Genomic DNA, 18,952 nt, shown 5'->3' with positions numbered 1-18,952 from the left:
GTCACCACATGCCTTTGAACTGTGGGAGGAAACCAGGGCGCCTCGGGGAGAACAAGCACGCTCCACGCAGACTGAGCGGAAGTCAAACCCAAATCTAAACCCAGCCGAGGCGCTGCACCACTGTGCCGCCCGTCTCCTCCTCCTCTGCTTGCGTCGCTCTCTCCTGCTCTCTCCATTCTCATTTTCCATCCTCTTGCTCCACGTTCTTCACCCTACGACTGGACCCCCGAGAAGGCGCTCACCTCCCGTATCATCGCCCCACTGCATTCCAGCCGCTCTAGGTCGCAGCCTTAGCGACGCCCCACCCACCGATCGCCGTCACGCAGATACCCTTACGCAAGCCCACGTTGCCCCGTCGACTCTGTGGAGGACACTCATCACGAAGGATGAGCAAAGTCCACGGAGGAAGCAGGGTACCACGAGAGCAGTGAGGTCCCGGTCCCAGCAACACAAGCGCTCCCAACAACACACCCATGCCGGCCATGAGCCCCGTCTCTGCCTCTCTTCCTTCCTCCCGCGCGCAACGCCTGTTTAGACACAATCGTTTATCGCCGTTCGCCTGTTTCAGCAAATTTTCGCATCGAGCTCCGGTAAACAGCGGTAATGTGATCACAGAGATAATGTGTTTGTCGCAACATCTGAGCCCCGTCCCACCCCACCAACTGCTTCCTTCAACATGTGCTCACCTGATTCGCCTGACTGACAGATGCTATGCAGTCTGCTCGCCTGCAGCGCCGATGACGCAGCACCGTGAGGCACCCGCTCTTCTCGCTGTCGTACCTGCGGGAGTCATGTTGGGGTATTTCCGGGGAAGACAGGGAGGGGCAGCGAAACATTTCCGACCAAAAGCCCGGGATGATATCAAGACAACGAATATGTTCGTCACAGGTGCCTACCCATAGCTGAGTGGACTTATTGCTGCTATCTTCATGTGTTCACTCGTCCAAATGATCCAACGTGTGGCAGGGAGTGAAGGGGGGCAGGTAGAGCAGGCAAAAACCTCAGGTCGAGGTCCCACAATAAATCAGACGCAGTCCAATGTTATAGACACAAGTTGGGTTCAATGGTTCCCATAACCTCCCGCCCTCGTCCCACGGTGCGACGCAGAAGGGGGGTGATGGATACAGCGGGATCGATTAGGCCAAAACAGATCGAGCGAGACTCCCGGGACAAACTCGTACTTGCCATCAAGATGATCGGTGCCATAACCTACCGCTACCTGCCGAGGAACCTCGGGAACCACAGGAATCGTGAAACAGCAGGATGGGGTCTGTCGAGATGGAGCTCTACCGGAACGCCAGGGCTGTCGCTCATCCCGGAAAACCAGTCTGCTTCCCGTGTGTCACCACAGCTTCATTCTGATCACCACCTCCTTCTTTTCACATTAACAGTTTTAAGAGATGCCCACGTCGCACGGGGACTCGCGCGCCTCACAAAGCTCACGCATCCCCTTGTGCTCCTGGATTCGGACCGCAAATCAAAAGCTCCCTCCCTCAAAACCCTCGATTCGCCGAAGCCCGGTTATCCTGCACTTTCCCGCGTTTAAATAAGATACCAACTTCTCCAGAGTTAATCCCATCAATTCAACAACTTCTTTTTTTCCTCCGAGTTGTTTACTTTGCATACCCAAATCGCTCAAGGCTTAAGGCAGGCAACAGCAAAGCACTCCCAGAATAATACATCAAAGACTATTTCTGGATCTTAATAACCTAAAGATGTAACTTTCCAAAGTCAAAGGACTTCCTTTCTGGCCTATATTCCAGTTTCTGTGTGAGGGACCACCGTACGAGCAGCCGAAACCCATCGGTGTGTGCGTGCGTGCGTGCGTGCGTGCGTGTGTGTGTGTGCGTGAATGAGTGTTAACAATGCGTCCGAGCTCACTTTATGTTTCCATTGGTGTGAGTTTACCTGCCTTTGTTTACGGGACACTTTGGCCCTTAACACTCCCGAGTGGGACGGAAGATAATGGGGGAGCGTAAACTACATGTTCGCTGTCAACGGGGCCCTATTAGATGTGCACTCGGCGGTCGCTGTAATTGAAATCCAACATGCCGAGCCTTGGAGGCCTAATACATACGAGTGCATTTAGTAGCAACTGTTTTATAAAACCAATCATTATAATAACTTTTCAGTCCCTTTGTTCTTTCGTTGGGGGTTACTTGTGTTTATGAATATCGCTAGGCTTCCCAAGGCTGCGTTCAGAAAAATCAGGTGTTTTGCCGGAGGGACCCCGGCACAAGAGGCGAACGCCAATTGGGTCTTCTCGATTTTTGCTGATGAACAAAAAATCGAAAAAAAAAAAAAGAAAAAAAAACACACCACGTAAACAACACGTGTGTCTTGGCAGTTTTTGAGCGGAACCAGACACCGCTCATTAAGAAGCTATTATAGAACAAAGGTATCTGCTAGTTGGGGCTGCATCTGAAATCCCCGGCCTTACGGGAGCTGAACTCTTGCCTGGACATGAGTAACCTCACCTACTATTCATTGCACAACTCAAGACTATTTCAAAAGACAACAAAAAACCCCAAAAGACGCCAAGGAGAAGATCTGTCAAAGCTCGATGGTCTGTAGGGAAAGAGCTAGACGATGAGCCTGAAGTAGGCCCTTGCGGTCGAGGTGAGTCCGGGAGGCACCCGACCTACAGCGTTCTGCAGCCATGGAAGAACCCGATGCTGGAAGAACCCTTTGTTCTTCGCTCTTAAAGGTTCTTTTACCCACCAGTCATGGTCAAACATGCAAACTCAGGAAGTGACTCACTGCGACTGAGTGAAACAGCCTTGGCGCTCAGCGGTTCACAGGGGCGACTCATTGACCATGAGTACAGCGAGACTCCCAGCGACTGGTGGAAAAAGGCTCTCGATGCGAAGGTCTTTGTAACGTCCCGAATGCCCGAATGAAGCTTTCACACAAATCTTTCAAAGTGTGCGGTTTAAATAATAATAATGAACGGAAATGTTTGCTAATGAAGCTCGGCGATCTTCATGAGACAGAACGGTCAAGCGAGGTCATTTGGCCTTTTTTTTCTTTTTTTTTTTTTTTTTTTAATTTTTTTTCGAGTGCAAGGCTGTCGGTTTATCAGAACCAGACGTAAACGCTCCTTGTTCTCCTCGATGCTGTAAACACAGATGGGCGAGAATGCGTCACTTGGCAGGCGCCTCGCCCCAAAGTCGTTGCATTTCATTTTTATTTCAGAATTTTCAAATGTGTCCCATGCGCAGACATGCAAATAATGGAATTCCCAGATGGTGATATAATGTCTTATTAACTATTAAAATGTACATTAGAAGAGTACTCCAAGAGGGAGAAAGCGGTGCCAACGCATCGCCAATTTAACCTCAGAACTCTGGCCAGACAAAAGCTGGATCTTTCCAAGAAATGCAAAAGCCAAAACAATGTGGTGCCACAACAAATTGTAAGGCATGATTTTAAAAGTACATATAGCTATTTTTAACGCAAGTATAAACTGGTTTTCCACTCTTGTTACATTTTCATCGTCAGTAATACATTCCACGTTCCACATTTTCGATTTCGACTTCGATAAACTGATGGCAAAAATGGGGTTTCTCCAAAATGTTGAGGCTCTTTGGACTCGAAGGGGGCTGAAAAGAGCACCGCCCGCGTTTGTTAACGCCGCATATTTGACACTATGAATATTTAAAGCAGTACACACTGCAGCCACCCTCCTTAAGACATTCCTACACACACTTCAAAGAGCAGGATCCTTCCACCGGCTGTGTTGTTCACGGATTCGGAGGAGAGGAAACGGAATAATTACTCTAGCAAAGGACTGTGAGTCAGAGCGCTGCAAAGGGATGGAGCGTTCTTCTTGAACCACGACTGCAGGATGTTATTTAGCTTGTCTGTCAAACACGAGGAGGGCGGGCGCCACCGAAGCACCGTCTTTAGCCGCTGTTGTGCTTGAAAGCGGCCGACGTTGGCTGAAGCGTCCAAGCTGCTTTTCGGAGGAACGTGCTCGTCGCCTGTGGGTGCGAAACAAAAAAATTAACGTGTGCGGAAATCGGCAAAGGGCGGCTCTAGGTTTCGACGCAGGCGTACCTGAGTGTGCGTGTGTGCGTGCGCGCCGAGTGGGTGCGCGCATGTATCAGTAAGCCTATGTCAGTGTGCACGTCAGTTGCCGTGAGCGTGCGAGTGCGTCTTCGCAAAGTCCTGTCCGTGAGGGTCGGCCCGTCTATTTCTTTCTGTGCGTGACTGTGTTGACATCGGAGGGTTGGGTATTAATGTACAACTCTGTGTTTGGGTCCTCAAGTGTGTGTGTGTGCGTGTGTGTGTGTGTGTGTGTGTTAGTGAGTGTGGGCGCGAGCGATCGTGTTCTCTAATCTTCTCCAGGGCTGCTCCTAGTACAAAAGCAGCGTGAGCAGCACATCCGCGCTCCCCAGCACACCTCTCCGCCACAGGGGCTGGTGATTCTGCAGCAGCTACTGCAAGACGTCCATCCCATAAAGGGAGAAAAACGGTGGATCTAACAGGGTTCATCCGAGGCTTCTCTACCAGCTCCTGCTAACAGCAACAGAAGGGTATTATAGCAGCAAGTCGGTCCATATGTGACACCCTGTTAGCATCGATGAAGGTCATACATTACGCATCACCATTCTATCTATCTATCTATCTATCTATCTGGACAGAGTATCTCAGTTCATGTTCTGATTTGCTTCTCTGCATTTCTTATTCTCTGCCGTTGAACTCTTTTCCGAAGAGCTTCTGCCAATTTGAGAGCGACATAAACTGTTTTTTATTTTTTTTGGGTGCTACACTCCTCCGTCACTCAAGATTTTATTCTCATTATTTATTTTATTTTATTTTTCTTAAATAGCGAATTAGGTTTTCAATCTCTCTAGCGCACGCGTTTTCAAGAAGAGGAGCTTCCTCTGAAATTCAGAGAAGGCTTCGCTCCTTTGTTCCTGCTGGAACTCAAGGCACCGAGTCCACTGCCAGCAGAGGCACTGACTGACATCAGAGAATCTTCCGGAACGAACGAGAAAAAACATGGCAGCGGTGCACCGTGGGCCGATTGCGAGACGTGAAATTGCTCGTGGAGAACCGACATAATTAGATGAATTCTGATCCTGACCCTGGGAGCATCAAGTTTGCCGCAGCGAACATGAAGCCAAATCTGCGCTCGAGGAGCGATGAGCACGAGCGCCGCCGTTGCGAAAAAGTTCTCACGTCGGTGTCGCACGGCCGTCTGGCGCGCAGAAACGTGGTTCGCGATGAAAGCGGTGCGTCGACCGTACAGTTTTTACCCTGTTCTGACACCAGTCCCATGACCCGGGCTTCCTCCGACCGAATCCCTCCTCTTTTGATTCCACATGAGAGCCGTCTCCTCCGAGCCGCGGGCCCTTGCGAGATCCCCGCTAATCGAACGCCGCACGTTGAAGAGATTACTCATTAGCGGCCTTCTATGGATTAAATCGCAAAGGAGCCCAGCTTTTTATGCACAAAGAGCAGAGTTAATGTATTCAGGCGGTAATGAAATGGAAATGACAGCAGAGCGATGCTGTGTGCCGCTGCCTCATTTTCGGCAGGAGCGCAGCGTATCTTACCGCGCGGGGTGCTTCATATACTCTTACGGTGCGTTAGCGTTAGCGATGGGCCGGCAGGAGGTAGGCAAGTCCGAGAGAGGACGAGAGAGCACCGGAAACATCCCTTCTGACTCCACGGCAGGCATGGGGTCGTAACCCGGCTCAGTCTGTGTGGAGTTCTCATGTTCTCCCCGTGTCTGTGTGGGTTTCCTCCGGTGCTCTGGTTTCCTCCCACACTCCAAAGACTTGCTGTTCAGGTTCCCCCATAGTGTGTGAGTGACAGAGAGAGCGTATGTTCCGCTGACGTATGGATGAGTGATCACTATGGTGAATAAGGTGCGTGGGCTCATAACGCTACACGGAGTTCATTGGAAGTCACTTTGGAGAAAAGCGTCTAATAAATAAATAAATGTAAATGTAATGCAATCTTTTGGACTGCTTCAGCTATTGCGGCGGAACACAAGACGAGGAGCTGCAGTGGACCGGCATCCCCAATACGGACGGAATAGGGTCCGGACGGCCGCGAACCTGCCTTGGGATAAGCGGCTATCGACAGCGAGTGACAAAACTAGGCACCATGGGACCCTATTTGGACCGAAGCCGTGGTCAGCAAACCAGACACAAGCTAAGGCCTCCAGACTTACCCCCCCAATCCCCGCAACCTGTGCTTTCGTTGTAACTGGACCGGCCGTCGTTCCGTTGAAAGAATAAACAGGATACAGCACGAAAAGGGAATTAAAGTAAAATGCCAGCAACACTGAGTCATTAGAGCTGCGAGGGAATGAGACAATGGAACGGTACATTACGGCCCTCGACACCGGGCTTTCCCATTTCAATAAAGAGTTGCTGAAAAGTCTTTTTTTTTTAGACTAATGGATTCTAGTGTTGCCATTGACCCAAATCATCCTACCCTCTGAGTTGCGACACTATCGACTGCTTCCTTTGTCGCAAAAACACTGCTTTCACATCCCAGCGTCTTTTCCCGAACAGGCGCCGTCCCGCAATGTGTAACAGGGTGAAACGATTCGGTTTACAACGCTCACAAACACTATAGACTATAGTATTTCACAGCTTAAATCACTTAAAAAAGTACTGCAGCGAAGCATCGCAATTTGTTTTTTCTCGCAATGTTTCCCAAACCGCAGATCAGTGTATGAATGTGTTGCTCCGTCGTCCCCCTGTCTTCGGCACAATTTCACTCTCATTCTTCAGCAGTCTCTTTCTGAATGAATTAAAGAAAGAAAGCACCACTTTTCTAGGGCAGTGGGGGCAATTTGGACACTTTTGCTCGAGGGGCATAACAAGTACCCGAACAGACCTTTACGTCACACCGATGATGTCATGAGCTGCCCACGTGAGTTTAAGAAAGGTTGATATCACAGTTAAACATCACTATAAACACGATACGCACGTGGGTTACAGAACAAGGCGACCGCACCCCCACCAGGCAGCGCGGTAGGACGTGAGCTATGGCCGCTGATCTCGGGCACCTCGCCCCTCTAGGAGCCGCTGCCTGTTTGCAAACCCTTGACCTGTAGCTCTACTAGGGTTGCGTAGCAGCCGCAGCAATGCGTGAAGTGCGGAGGCTCCGCACGTAGCTGCTGGCCATTCGTCTTCGCTTTGAACTGCTTCCCGAAGTCACTTGCGCGGTTCCGATGCCCCCACCCCCAACGTCATTGATTTCAGATGTTGACACCGTGGCTGAAAAGCTTGGAAACATTTTGAATTTGAGTGTCTCTCTGGAGCAAACAGAAAGAGAAGGATGGAGAGAAGTGGCCAAAGGTGTTGGAACCCAAAGAACTCGCCGGTCGGTACCGATGACAACGTGGCGGGAATCTGGACGACAGACGCTGGAGCACATGGGCGAGAGGGACGTAAAGGCGAGCTCCCTGGGCGGCCAGAGGTGGGTCGGGATGGACACCGTGAGGCTCAGCAAACAGACGGGCCCGTATTACGCCCTCTGAAATGCTCTTTTATGCTCTATAAATGACTGGACTTCATAGCCTCCCCCCACCCCCACTCACACACACACCAGACACACCAGTGCAGAGCTCGGAGTCAAAGAGGCCATTCTAATGCTTTTATAATGGCCCCTATTGTGGTCATTTAATATGATGCTCAAGAAGGTTTGCCTCATCTAGGTCACCTTGAATGTAAAAGGTGGGGGGGTGGGGGGGTGTGAATCTTGTTTAAACAGCCACTGTACGAGGTCACTGACCAACGAGGATTTAAGGACAAAAATCCGCTGCAGCGACACAATAATGGGAGCCCTGAAATGTCCTTTTTCAGGCCGACTTCGGCGCCGCAAACTTGACACGCGGTTCGAAAAAGAAGGCGTCTGCCTCGGAGGAGCAGCACCGGCGGCACGGAAAACACACCGAGTCACGCCTCTGATGGGATTCCAGGACCACTCGCATTCCAACAACCTTGTGCCAAGGTTGCCCCAGTTTGACGCACCGTGCGCTCCGACTCCCCGGGGAAGGAATCGGGTCCGAGAGAGGAGCGATCGACGCCAATCCGTGAGTCCGACACGACCGTTTAGTCCAGAATGACCTTTATTTCAACATCGCTCTTCCCCACTCGACGGGTTTGTTATTCTCGGAGAGTAACTCCCAGCCGTCTCCACGTTCAGCCTCACGGCAGGAACGTTCTCCTTCGCGAACGCGCTGATTGTCTCTCAAATTGGGAATAAGTGACAGAACCATTAAAACGTTTGAATCCCTCTTTCAAATTATTATTTGTTATTGTCATTTGCTGCAGGGCATGAAGGAATGCTGATGTCACCTGAAAGATTTTTTTTTTTTTTTTTTTTTTAGAAAGTTGACACCCGAAGATTTGCTCCGCGCTCCTCACGGAGAATAAAAAGGATTATCTCGCAGCTGAATTTTAAGGATTCGCCTTCGCCCAACCCATGACGTAGCTATCGCTTATCACAGTAGCACAGGTTAACTTCCCCGTACAGATGCAGAGGTTCCAAATTAACGATAACAAACAAACAAACCAAGACAAATAAATAAATTTAAAGAAATGATAAGCGGTGATGTTTCCATAATATTGTAAAATTATTGCGGTAACTTGAGACGCTCTACGGAAACATATTGATTGCGGGCTGTAAACACATATTATATATGGCCGTATATATGAGGAAAGAGGGGACGTCATAGATGTCTCGACAGGTGTGTTGCGTCCCAAACGAAGGCACTTGGTCTTTATTCATTTGTGCATGTATTTGTTTTCATTTACATTTACATTTGTTCATTTATCAGACACTTTTCTCCAGAACGACATACATCTCATAGAAAATACTATGTGTTCACTACATAAGCAGAAAGAGACACTTAGATGCAGACGTGTCATTCTTAAGTGCAGTTACTTTGTTTCTTTCAACTGTATAGACCAATATTTATCGCACGAGTAGCTGCATAAAACTCAGAAATTCAACGATTCCTGATGACCTTCCTAGTATTTTTTTTTTTTTTTTGAGATACACAAACATATACGTTACATTACAGGAGTAGCTGGTAAAGGTTTATCCGGGCATCATCTTAAAGTTAAAGCACATGAACGTTTACACCTTACATGAACTTAAGAGATGATGGGCGAAGTGAGTCTGGAAGAGGTGAGTTTTAAGACCCTTTTTAAATGTAGACAGAGATTCAGCAGTTCTGAGCGAGAGGGGGAGATCGTTCCACCGCAACGGAGCCAGAACCGAGAACCTCCGTGCTTTACCTTTCGTGAGGGGGACCAACAGGCGGGCAGATGTGGAAGAGTGAAGCGGTCTGGTTGGGGTCAAGCAGATGATCAGTTTTGAAACTATCTGGGAATTTGAGGCAACTGAGGTTCCCACCTCCGCCCTATGGGTGACGAAACAAAGGGGGGGGGGGGGGGGTATAAACAGAGTACCACGACCACCCCCAAACCTACCCGTCCCGCTTGGGCAAGCGCCGTACGTTCCAGAGCGCACGACAGCGTCGAGGATCTACATCCCTCACGGGTACCGCAGTTTCCACACACTCCCATTCGCACACCAGTATAATGTATTCAAAACAAAAAGTATTTTCTTATTCAACCTGACAACAATCACAGCACAGCTCCCTAAAAATAACGTACATATTTTCTGTTTCGTCTTCGCTTTCGTCTCAGTGCCTATGGACACAAAGTAGTGGTAAACATTGTCATTTATCCTTCCTGCCCAAATCAGGTTATCGTACTGCCTTGTTCTAACAAAATCCCTTTTCTCCTTAACTGGAGCACCAGAGAGGGACAGCTGGTTTTCCTGTAAACGTTCTGGCATTCTTCAGCATTTGTTTAAACTCGTCTTTGGCGGTAAAAAAGGAAAAAATGACTCAGTGTGTCGGTGAACTCTATCTGGGCTCTGCATTGGAATGTCAGAGAGATGTGTAACGGACACACAGGCCAGAGCACGATCATCGGCACACGGAGCAATGGCGCGTGTCAGAAACAAGGGTTACGGGTTAGGGTAAGGGTCAGGGATAGGGTCAGGGTTAGGGTTACGGTTAGGCTGAGCTCGTGGACCTTGGAACGAAAAGCACTTGGTCAAAGACCAGGAAGCCAACGTTGAGACCAGGTTCGCCTCACTGCTACGGTGGCACATGAGTCACGGTTCCAGGTCCCAGGACACGAGACCCCGGCAACCCAATCGGTGAGTGACTCTTGACTCCTGATTAAATCCTTTACGAGGAAATGCTGTGCAATGTTAACTTTCGGAGGACGCCAAACAAGTCGCCAAACACTACGGGCTCAAACAGTCCTCCCGAGTTCGTGCGTCCGTGAAATATGAACGCCGGCGTAGTGACATCGATCCTCTCCCGTCTCCCGGCAACGAGGGGACACACATTGCTCTGCGTCATTAAAGGAAATCTATAGGAATACCTTCTCGTTATGGACTCCATAAAGCACACAATGTCAGGGGTGTGTGGGGGATGTGGGAGAGCTCAGAGGCTATCAGAGCTTAGCCCTCCATGCCATGAAGGCACGATGGCTATAATCTGCTTTGCAAAGAACAAATTAATACAGGGAAAGGGATAGAGAGGATACAAAATGTAGGATATGAAAAGGATGAGGAAAAATTTAGATGAGAAAACAGTTACAATGATAAAAAAAATCCAGAAATCTCCCTGCCTATATTTATAAATACATATATCGAAAATATTAAAGTGCCACACACAACTGGTTGAAAAAAACACAATATCCAGAAAATACGATGACTTAATAAGACATCATAAAACAAAAGGACTTCCTGGCACTAATTATTTGTTTATTTCCCGAATTATTTATTCACTTTTCTTTCTGCTGCTGTCGTTCTGAGGTCTGCCACACAAAATTTCGTTGCATTGCGTTGCATACAATGACAATAAAGTATCTCATCATCTCTCTCATCATCCGAAAAGGCCGAGAAGATGAGCATTTCGCTTTGACCCGATCTGACCGGTTTATTTTGTGACCTGCGTGTGAGCGGTCGGTCTGCGAGCGTTTCGCTCGACCGGTGGAGTGGACGGGCTGGACTGGACCGGGAACCTGACTGTCACCGGTGGTGAATAAAAGCACAAAAAAGGAAGAAGAAGCCCATTGTGAGAGCGCAAAAGCCCAGCATGTGCTGGCACAGAATAAATTCAAACTGTGCTGAAACGGTGACCCGGGAGTGCCGAATTTAGCCCCACAGCGGGGCTCCGGGGAGATACTGTGTTCAGGATAGGAAGACGTGTGCGACCCTCATCTCGCCGTTTCTCACCTTCTATTAATTGATTCTTGCAGCTGCCGTGTATTAAAGATCTTCACATGTGGGCCCAAAGAGAGAGGGAAAAAAATGGGCCCGATCTGTTTCATTAATGTGCCGCAAAGAGCATTTAATGAAACATATTACCTCCACCTTAATGTCGAACACCACCTCAAACCTCCATACACCCACGACCCCCATAAATCAACTATCATTCCAGTCCCGCACTCATAAACATTGCTCTCACGGATAACTATTAAAACCATTTCTCATCTCAGCATCTCTAGGACCTCTTAAAGGGAATTATGCATTATGTATCTCTTTATTCTCTCCTAATATGGCTAATAAGTGAATTCTGATGCATGGATTTAATTAAAAACAGTGGAGTAAACATTAAAAATGCATGACCAGAAATTGCTCTTAGGGTCCAAAATTTCTTTGCATTTAATATACAAAAACAGTGTCTAAATAAAAAGCCATGTTCTTCACCCATATTTTTCAACCCCTGTGCTTTTATGTGTGAAACGTTATGCAAATACCGGGGATGTGCGTTCTCAGGCGTTGCCATGGTAACGAGAGCGATGTTTGCGTCATGTAACGCGACACCTGGATTTACACCTGGACCGATTACATACTTGTGTACAACCGGTGTAAAGTTACTGCACACCTGAATCCCATTACAGTCTTAACTTCAGGGCAGGATTTGCAAAGCTTTTGCAACACCGCATAATTTGCACCTGTATTTTCTTCTTTTTTCCTTCTCAAAGGAATTAAAAAAAAAAAAAAAGACTTTTTAATGTGAAATTTTCAACTTCTGTTTCTTCACATGTATTTTTTTTTTTTATTTTAATTGCACGTATGTTGAAGGTGGTCAGTCGCGAGCATCACGCTTCGCCTACGCCCGGTGCTATTTGAGCGGATGGAGCCTTTACGGTATCTCCCATCTCCAGATGTGCCCTGTCTACGTAAACTATAAGGGAGGCCGATGTGCTCCGCGGAGCGTGCTTCACTTCCACACATCCCATCTAAAGCGGGTGCGGTCACTGAACCTTGACAAAACAAATGAAAAACATCTGGGCAAAAATATTTACCTTGTTTTGTTTACAGACAAAGGTAACATGAGAACTCGTGTTGACTGCAGAGATGTGGGCCAGGGGTGAGGTGGGTGTTCCCCCCATCGCCGCCGGTCAGGTCGCTGCATGTGCTGTCTTGTCCCGGAGAGGCTGCATACCAGCACACCATAGCTGCTAATCCACAAGAAGGCCTCGGGCAGTGTTTTCCTTTTTTCTGTCTATTTCTATTTATTTTTTTTTTTTTTTTTTTTCACCTGGGAAGAGTACCATGAGAGTGTCCGAAGGGTGTTTCCCACCGAGGTGCTTGCGCAACCAGCTTAGGGGCTTCCGCACGCACGCCGATGCCCCCTCCCACCCCATCCGTGGGCAGCTGCGTGTCCGGCTACGGGTGCAACGGGGCGGCGCAGCCAAAGCTCGGTTAATGTGCACTGTGACACTGAACATTGTTAAGCTCTCAAAGCCGACCCCGCTCCGAATAGTCCGGCACAAAGGAAGCAGAAAAGCGAGGACAAAAAAAAGGAAGACATGCAGACTCGGGGCAGCGAGTCCAGAAGCAATCCGCACCATCACCCGGCCTCGCGAGCGGGATGAAATGGCGCTTTTTAAAGCAATTTCCCACTTTCACCTTAGACGGCGCCTCCCCGTTGTTCCATTTTTTCGTAACCTTGTAAAACTGTGAAACCGAGCAGGTAGCTGTTTGTGCCCCGTACCCCTCTGCCCACAAGTACGGTAAGTGTGGATCTCGGTCCAGTAAACTCGCCACCTCCCACCTGGGTCCAAATCGGAGGGGTCCCTGTCCAGGCTCGCTCTGAGACACCGAGTGGTATCCCACATTGCCCAACAACTTCTGTTCTCATCTTCTGATCTTCTTCATTTATTCATTTAGTTACCGACGGATAACTGCGCGCCCTCACAACTTCTTTTTTATACATCTTTTAAACCCTCGTTATCTCCCGGCATGTGGAAAATATTTGTATCGAAAGGCAACGTTGACAGATTTCTTTGCGCAAGAAAAGCCGGCGCAGGGTGGGGATCGGTCCGCTTCCATGTGTTTACTAGCCGGATTGGAGCGTACAAAGGGCCGCACGACGTGGGGTGCAATTAAGGTGCGGTGGATTGTGCGAAAGAAAGCACGGCGCGGATTACGAAAACTTGAGGCCGAGGGGAGCGGCTTGCCACGGTAAAATTTCTGTCAAGTACGTGATGCGACGTCTAAGTCAGTAAGACACGCAAACAGTCCTCGGTCCTCGTCCTCCGAGACGCCGCCGGAGATCCCGTATTGCTCGTACTCCCCGGCCAACAGCTGACCTCACGTTCACGTTCGCCACGTTCCTCTGCACGGACTCAAAACACAGGCAAGTCAGGCTTCGTTGAAACATTTGGTCCATTTTTCATGTCTGAGTAAATATTTACTGAACACAACCTTTTTTTTTTTTTTGCAAAGAGCTGAGCAATTTGGTAATCTGGCTGAACTAATGTATTTTACTCAACATAGTGCAGTTCAGAAAAAAGAAGAGAAAGTTTGTTGACAAGCCGCCTGGAGCCCAAGCGAGCGCCAGCCAATAGGGAGCAGGATTGACATACATGAGTTATCGATTTTGGATTCGCCAAGCCATTCCACTGCCACCATCTCAGAGAGATCCAGACGGTTTATTGTTATCCATAACAAATTCGCTCTATAATAGAACTCTGTCTGAGGATCATACATGTGCATTTCACAAGGGAGCCAGACTTTGTGTTTTAAAATTAAGTTGAAAAAAATTGAACTCTGAAGCACTATCTTAGGCTGAATACACCATTTCAACCTGGAGACACAGTCGTCCTCGAGAAGTCCCTGCAGTGCATTCAAGGGCTAATTTCATCCTAAGAAGTGGGTGAGCTGGAAAATAAGACAAAAATTATGATGGCGCCTATGACCAAAGCCCTTTGATCATCCATGACCCCCAGGAGGTCCAGGGTGGACAACGTGAGCATACAAACTCAGCGTTTGTTTACACTTGACAGTGAGTCAAAGCGCCTGTTGAGTAATCCATCTGGGATCTGACAGGTCCGATGACACTGACACAATCCAGGTCACATGCTGGCTATTCACGGTACCGTGGGTGTCTACTAGGACTGTGATGACTTAGACAAAGCGATGCTAAAGTGCTGCAAGCCTAGCAATACGTGTTGGGGCAACCCATACATGGCTTTTACCACAAGGAGAAAGGTACACTTTGTACGGAAAAGGCCCTGCAGAGACAGCGAACAAATTCCTGCTCAAACCCAAAAACTCAAGGCCGTGAGACTCAATGCTGTGGTCAAACTCTTCGTTCGCAAGAGTTGGTGAAAAGTCCAAGTAATGTGGAGTTAAGAAATATGGAGGAGAAGTTTGCTTCATGGAGAACTGGACGACCAAGTGGAACACCAGCTGAATCCTAGAAAGTGCTGGAGGCACAGTAACTTCCCTCATAACACTTATCCAGAGTCGTTTATGCTTTCACCTGTGGTCCTCTGAGTTAAACTCAGAGCCACTTGCAATATCGGGAGAAGGTGGACAATGAAGTGGAGTTCTGTCATCTAACCGTGTAAAGATGACCTGTTTGAGTTCAGGAATCCTGAGCTCACAGGGCTTCTGCTGTTTGGGTTTAATCAGCAGCCGCCAATCTCCTCTTAATGTACTACAGTAAAAGCCAATGAATGCACTTTTTTTTGCACAGTACAAGTGTTAAAAGGTCTCTTTTAAAATCCACAGTGAGCTGGATGTGATGTGTAAGGGATCCAAGGGCTAGACGCCTTTCCTGTCTCGGTTCGAGTGAGAAAACCACAGGGCCGGATGCCATCGACACGATTGTGACTATGACGGGGTTATAAATCTACAGAGTGCGTGTGATGACTGTCGGGAGGCAGAAGAGTGGGAGAAGGGTGAAAATCACAGTATTCCTTCATCGGCGTGACTCCGTTGTGAACACTGGGGTATTGACTCCGAATGGCTGGATACCAGCAGTGCGGCAGCTCACGCTTTCAGAATAAGCTTCTTCATACAAACAAACTATATCCATGTTCTCGTGTCACGTTCTCATGTACTTTTTGGTCTCATGTAAAGGTCTCCAGCCTGCTAAAATTTAAAGTTAAATTACATTACAATAAAAATCGACATTAATCTGAAAGGTAGTCAAAGTTCACAAATTATTTAAAAGACCCCAACATTTACCTGTACTTTTGTATCTACTGTACTGTTGTACGGCTTCAACAGCTTTGTGCAGCCTATACATCCTTTGATCATTTTGAAATTCATCTAAAAGCTCTTCATGCATCACTTATATGTTAAACCAATAAAAAAAAAATAAAAAATTGCTCACCAGATTTACTTTTTCTAGCAGCAACCCCCTAAAGGAGCTGCGTTAGGAAACTGACGGATATATATCAATGGTACCTCGGTGTGCAAGCTCTAGGTGCAAATGAGAAGTTTATACCACCACTCGTTGGGGTAGAAGTTCAAGTGACTTTTCTGAAATCAAGTCAGATTTCAAATATCCTTTTTGCAGAACTGGTTTGCTTCAGGTACCCTGTACATGTACAGCACAGCTTATAGGAGACAGTAAAAATTAGTAAAAAGAATGAATGCAAGAGACACTATGTACTAACAGAGTTCCCTCTGCTATGTCAGCTTATGCTCTGCTGCAGCAGGTAGAAATACATAAACCGAATATTAGTAAATGGTGTATCAGAGCCTCGAGGAAACCGCACAAAGCAGAATATGTACAAAAAAGTGCACTTTAGACCAAATAATTACATTTATTGGACACATTTTTCCAAAGCAACTTATAGTGTTAAGACTGGTTGCAGTTACTGACCTATTTATGCAGGTGGGTACTTTTACTGGAGTAATTTAGGGAAAGTACCTCGTTCTAGAGTAGTAGAGCCAGAGGTGGAATTCAAACTTGAGACATTTGGGTCCCAAGACAGCAGCTCTAACTGCTACCAGCTGTGTCTAATGAACAAGTAATAAATAAAAAATGTAGTACAAAGTAAATAAGGCTAAGTAGAAGTAAAAAAAAAAAAAAAAAACAAGCCATGTGCTGAAGATCGGATGTATCTGTCTGTACGCATCGACCTACACGAATGTGTTCCACTAACCTTGTCGGTGTGTTTTTGAGGGAAAGGTTTCCACAATGACACCGAGCCCTGAAAAGCAGACCTTGCGGGAATGTCACGACAGTGAAAAAGCTTTTTGTACCGATCCCTGAGTTAAAATAAGATAAATAAAAGTTAAAGTGCCAAAGCTTGTGTCTGAGTGTCTCCTCCGTGTGCATTCTTTAATGCAAAGTCTTAGCTTGTTGAACAGTTAAAATGTGGTGTTTCTCTGTTTTTTACCCCAAAACCGCCACAGAGAGCCAGGTGAAAAACACCAGTACTTTCTTTGTGGAGTTCACTGGAACATTTATTCATGCTTTTCTCCGAAGTGACTTACCGTATTAAGGTTATAATTATTCACCCTTTTATACAGGTGGGTAGTTTTACAGGAGTAATTTAAGATAAAGGACACTATAGCTGGAGGTGTTGATCGGAGCGGCAACCATTGGGTCCAAAGGCAGTACCTCAAACCACTACACTACCAGCTGTCCCAACGCCAATGGGAAAAATGGGAGCGGACGAGTGTTCGTAAGACCCCCTTTAATTTCTCACTAGCCTCCCTTTCTCAGCCTTCGAAATGTAGACTGAAAAACAAGATAGAAAAAAAACAAAAAGCACAAGTTACGGGGAAAACTATGAAAGGAAACAGGGGTTTACGTATGAAAAGAGAAATTAAGACGACTCCGCATAATTACATTAAGAATATAAACAATTATTTCTCGTCATTGTAACACGAATCGGTGACATACGTTAACAAAATAAAGTGAACGTCGTTAGCCATGTAAACTGGCGACTCCCCGTTTCCCCGAAAAATAATCCGTTCTTCACCTGCCCACTACAATCCACGTAGGCCACGGTAAAATTGGGCCATTTGCACACTATAAGACCATGTTTTCCCCAAGAGCAGGGAATTTACCCATCTATTAGCTTCACGTTGGGAGTGCGAGCGCGATTAATCGTTTAATAGCGAACGGCTCGTGTTATCGATCGCCGTAACAGAAACGAGTCTTTGAGAACGGCTGTAGATAATCGAACCATATAGCGGGGCAGTGCGATATTACGGGTTCGAATTTCTGCACTGTCTCACAGTCCCTCGCTCTCGGGGAAAGCTTCCCGTGCACAAACACCATCCATCAGAGTCTTCCTGTTGGAGAAGATCTGTTGTGTTTTCTTCTTTTTCTCCTTCTTTTCCACCTGCGGGCATTTTTTAATCTAAAAATACTGAGCTATTTGACAGATGCGATGCGCAGAAATCTCTCTCACACACTCAGATAAGGAGACGCACTGCAAACACACACAAGTTCACAACAGCAAACACACTTATTCGTTGCGCTGTCGCTTTTTTCCAAAGCGACGTACAGCGTTAGGCTACCTACAGTTACTTCCCCATTTATACAGCTGGGTAGTTTCACTGGAGTAATTCAAGGTAAGTACTTTGCTTCATGGTTCTACAGTAGTATTTGAGATTCGAACCTGCAACCTTCCACAGCTTCCCCGAGCTCGAACGCATCTGCGCAGCCAACGCCAAACCGAACACGTCCACGGACCGCAATCCCATCTCTATCACGACTCAACGGACGAGACAGGTTGTCCGGAAAAAGGTGCGATTCTGTCCAGTACTTTTTCGGGACCACGGTATGATTGGAAACGAAGCGCCGGTTACCGTGTCTGCGGCGTGCTCTATAAACAAAGAAAGCTTTTTTGCGCCCGCACCTCGTTTGAGTGACGGCTCCCAACGACTGCACCCTCTCTGTAAATGACACGAGTGAACGCCCAGCCTTGGGGGTGGGGTGGGGTGGGGCGGGGGGGCGTTACATCTATGCCGCAGGGAAACCGACATTAGCATTCTTGACGACAACTGGGGGCACCATAACTCACCTTTTTATAACACCTAGCTGTGCATCCCATAAACTCCCGCACACATGACCCTCGTTTTTCACCAGCCGGCCGAGTCCTGCTCGGCGTGACAAGATTTATCGGCGGACTCTAATAGTCCCTCGTCCTGCAGGTAGGCATTCATCGATTATAGAGTCCTTCTGTTCCTCGTAACTTTAACCAAACGTTCCCGGGATCCCTGAACATATGTGTGCGTGCGTGCGTGCGTGTGTGTGTGTGTGTGTGTGTGTGTGTGCCTCTGTGTTTTGGCTTTCTTCAGTCTAAATTACAAGGCACGCACACTCATACTCACACAAAGACTCGTACCAGCTGCACCGCACACTCGCGTGGCAGTAAGCACGCACCCAGCACACATACAAACACACACGTGACACGCAGAGAGAGAGGCACGCGACAAACGAACACACTTTCACACTTTAGTGCTCTAAGAGACTGTCGCTCACACACACACAGACACACACACGCCTGCAGGGCACATCCTTCCCTCGCCATCCGACCACACTGTTTGCATGGATTCCCTGGATGACAGGTGGATTCATGGCACTGACAGGCCTGCTGGCCGGCGGTCCGGCACTATGTGACAGAGT

At 47.7% G+C, this 18,952-nt stretch overlaps 1 protein-coding gene across 7 annotated transcripts in view; it reads right to left on the bottom strand.

Annotated features, from left to right (window-relative positions):
- Positions 1-18,952, bottom strand: part of pcdh7b (protocadherin 7b) — a 112,283-nt gene that overhangs the window by 81,508 nt on the left and 11,823 nt on the right. The window contains exon 3 of one of the 7 annotated variants that reach the window (XM_029256138.1): positions 1,777-3,983. The exons of the other annotated variants lie outside the window; for them this stretch is intronic. Within the exon in view, the coding sequence (XP_029111971.1) occupies positions 3,906-3,983 (78 nt within the window). The 3' untranslated portion in view covers positions 1,777-3,905. Of the gene's footprint in view, positions 1-1,776; positions 3,984-18,952 lie in introns of those variants that run through there. 7 annotated transcript variants of the gene reach the window in all.

The sequence above is a fragment of the Scleropages formosus genome, chromosome 11 (assembly GCF_900964775.1).
Source record: "Scleropages formosus chromosome 11, fSclFor1.1, whole genome shotgun sequence".
Classification (NCBI taxonomy): Eukaryota; Metazoa; Chordata; class Actinopteri; order Osteoglossiformes; family Osteoglossidae; genus Scleropages; species Scleropages formosus.
The sequence above is the reverse complement of the archived record's forward strand: the minus strand, read 5'-3'. Positions and strand labels throughout refer to the sequence as shown.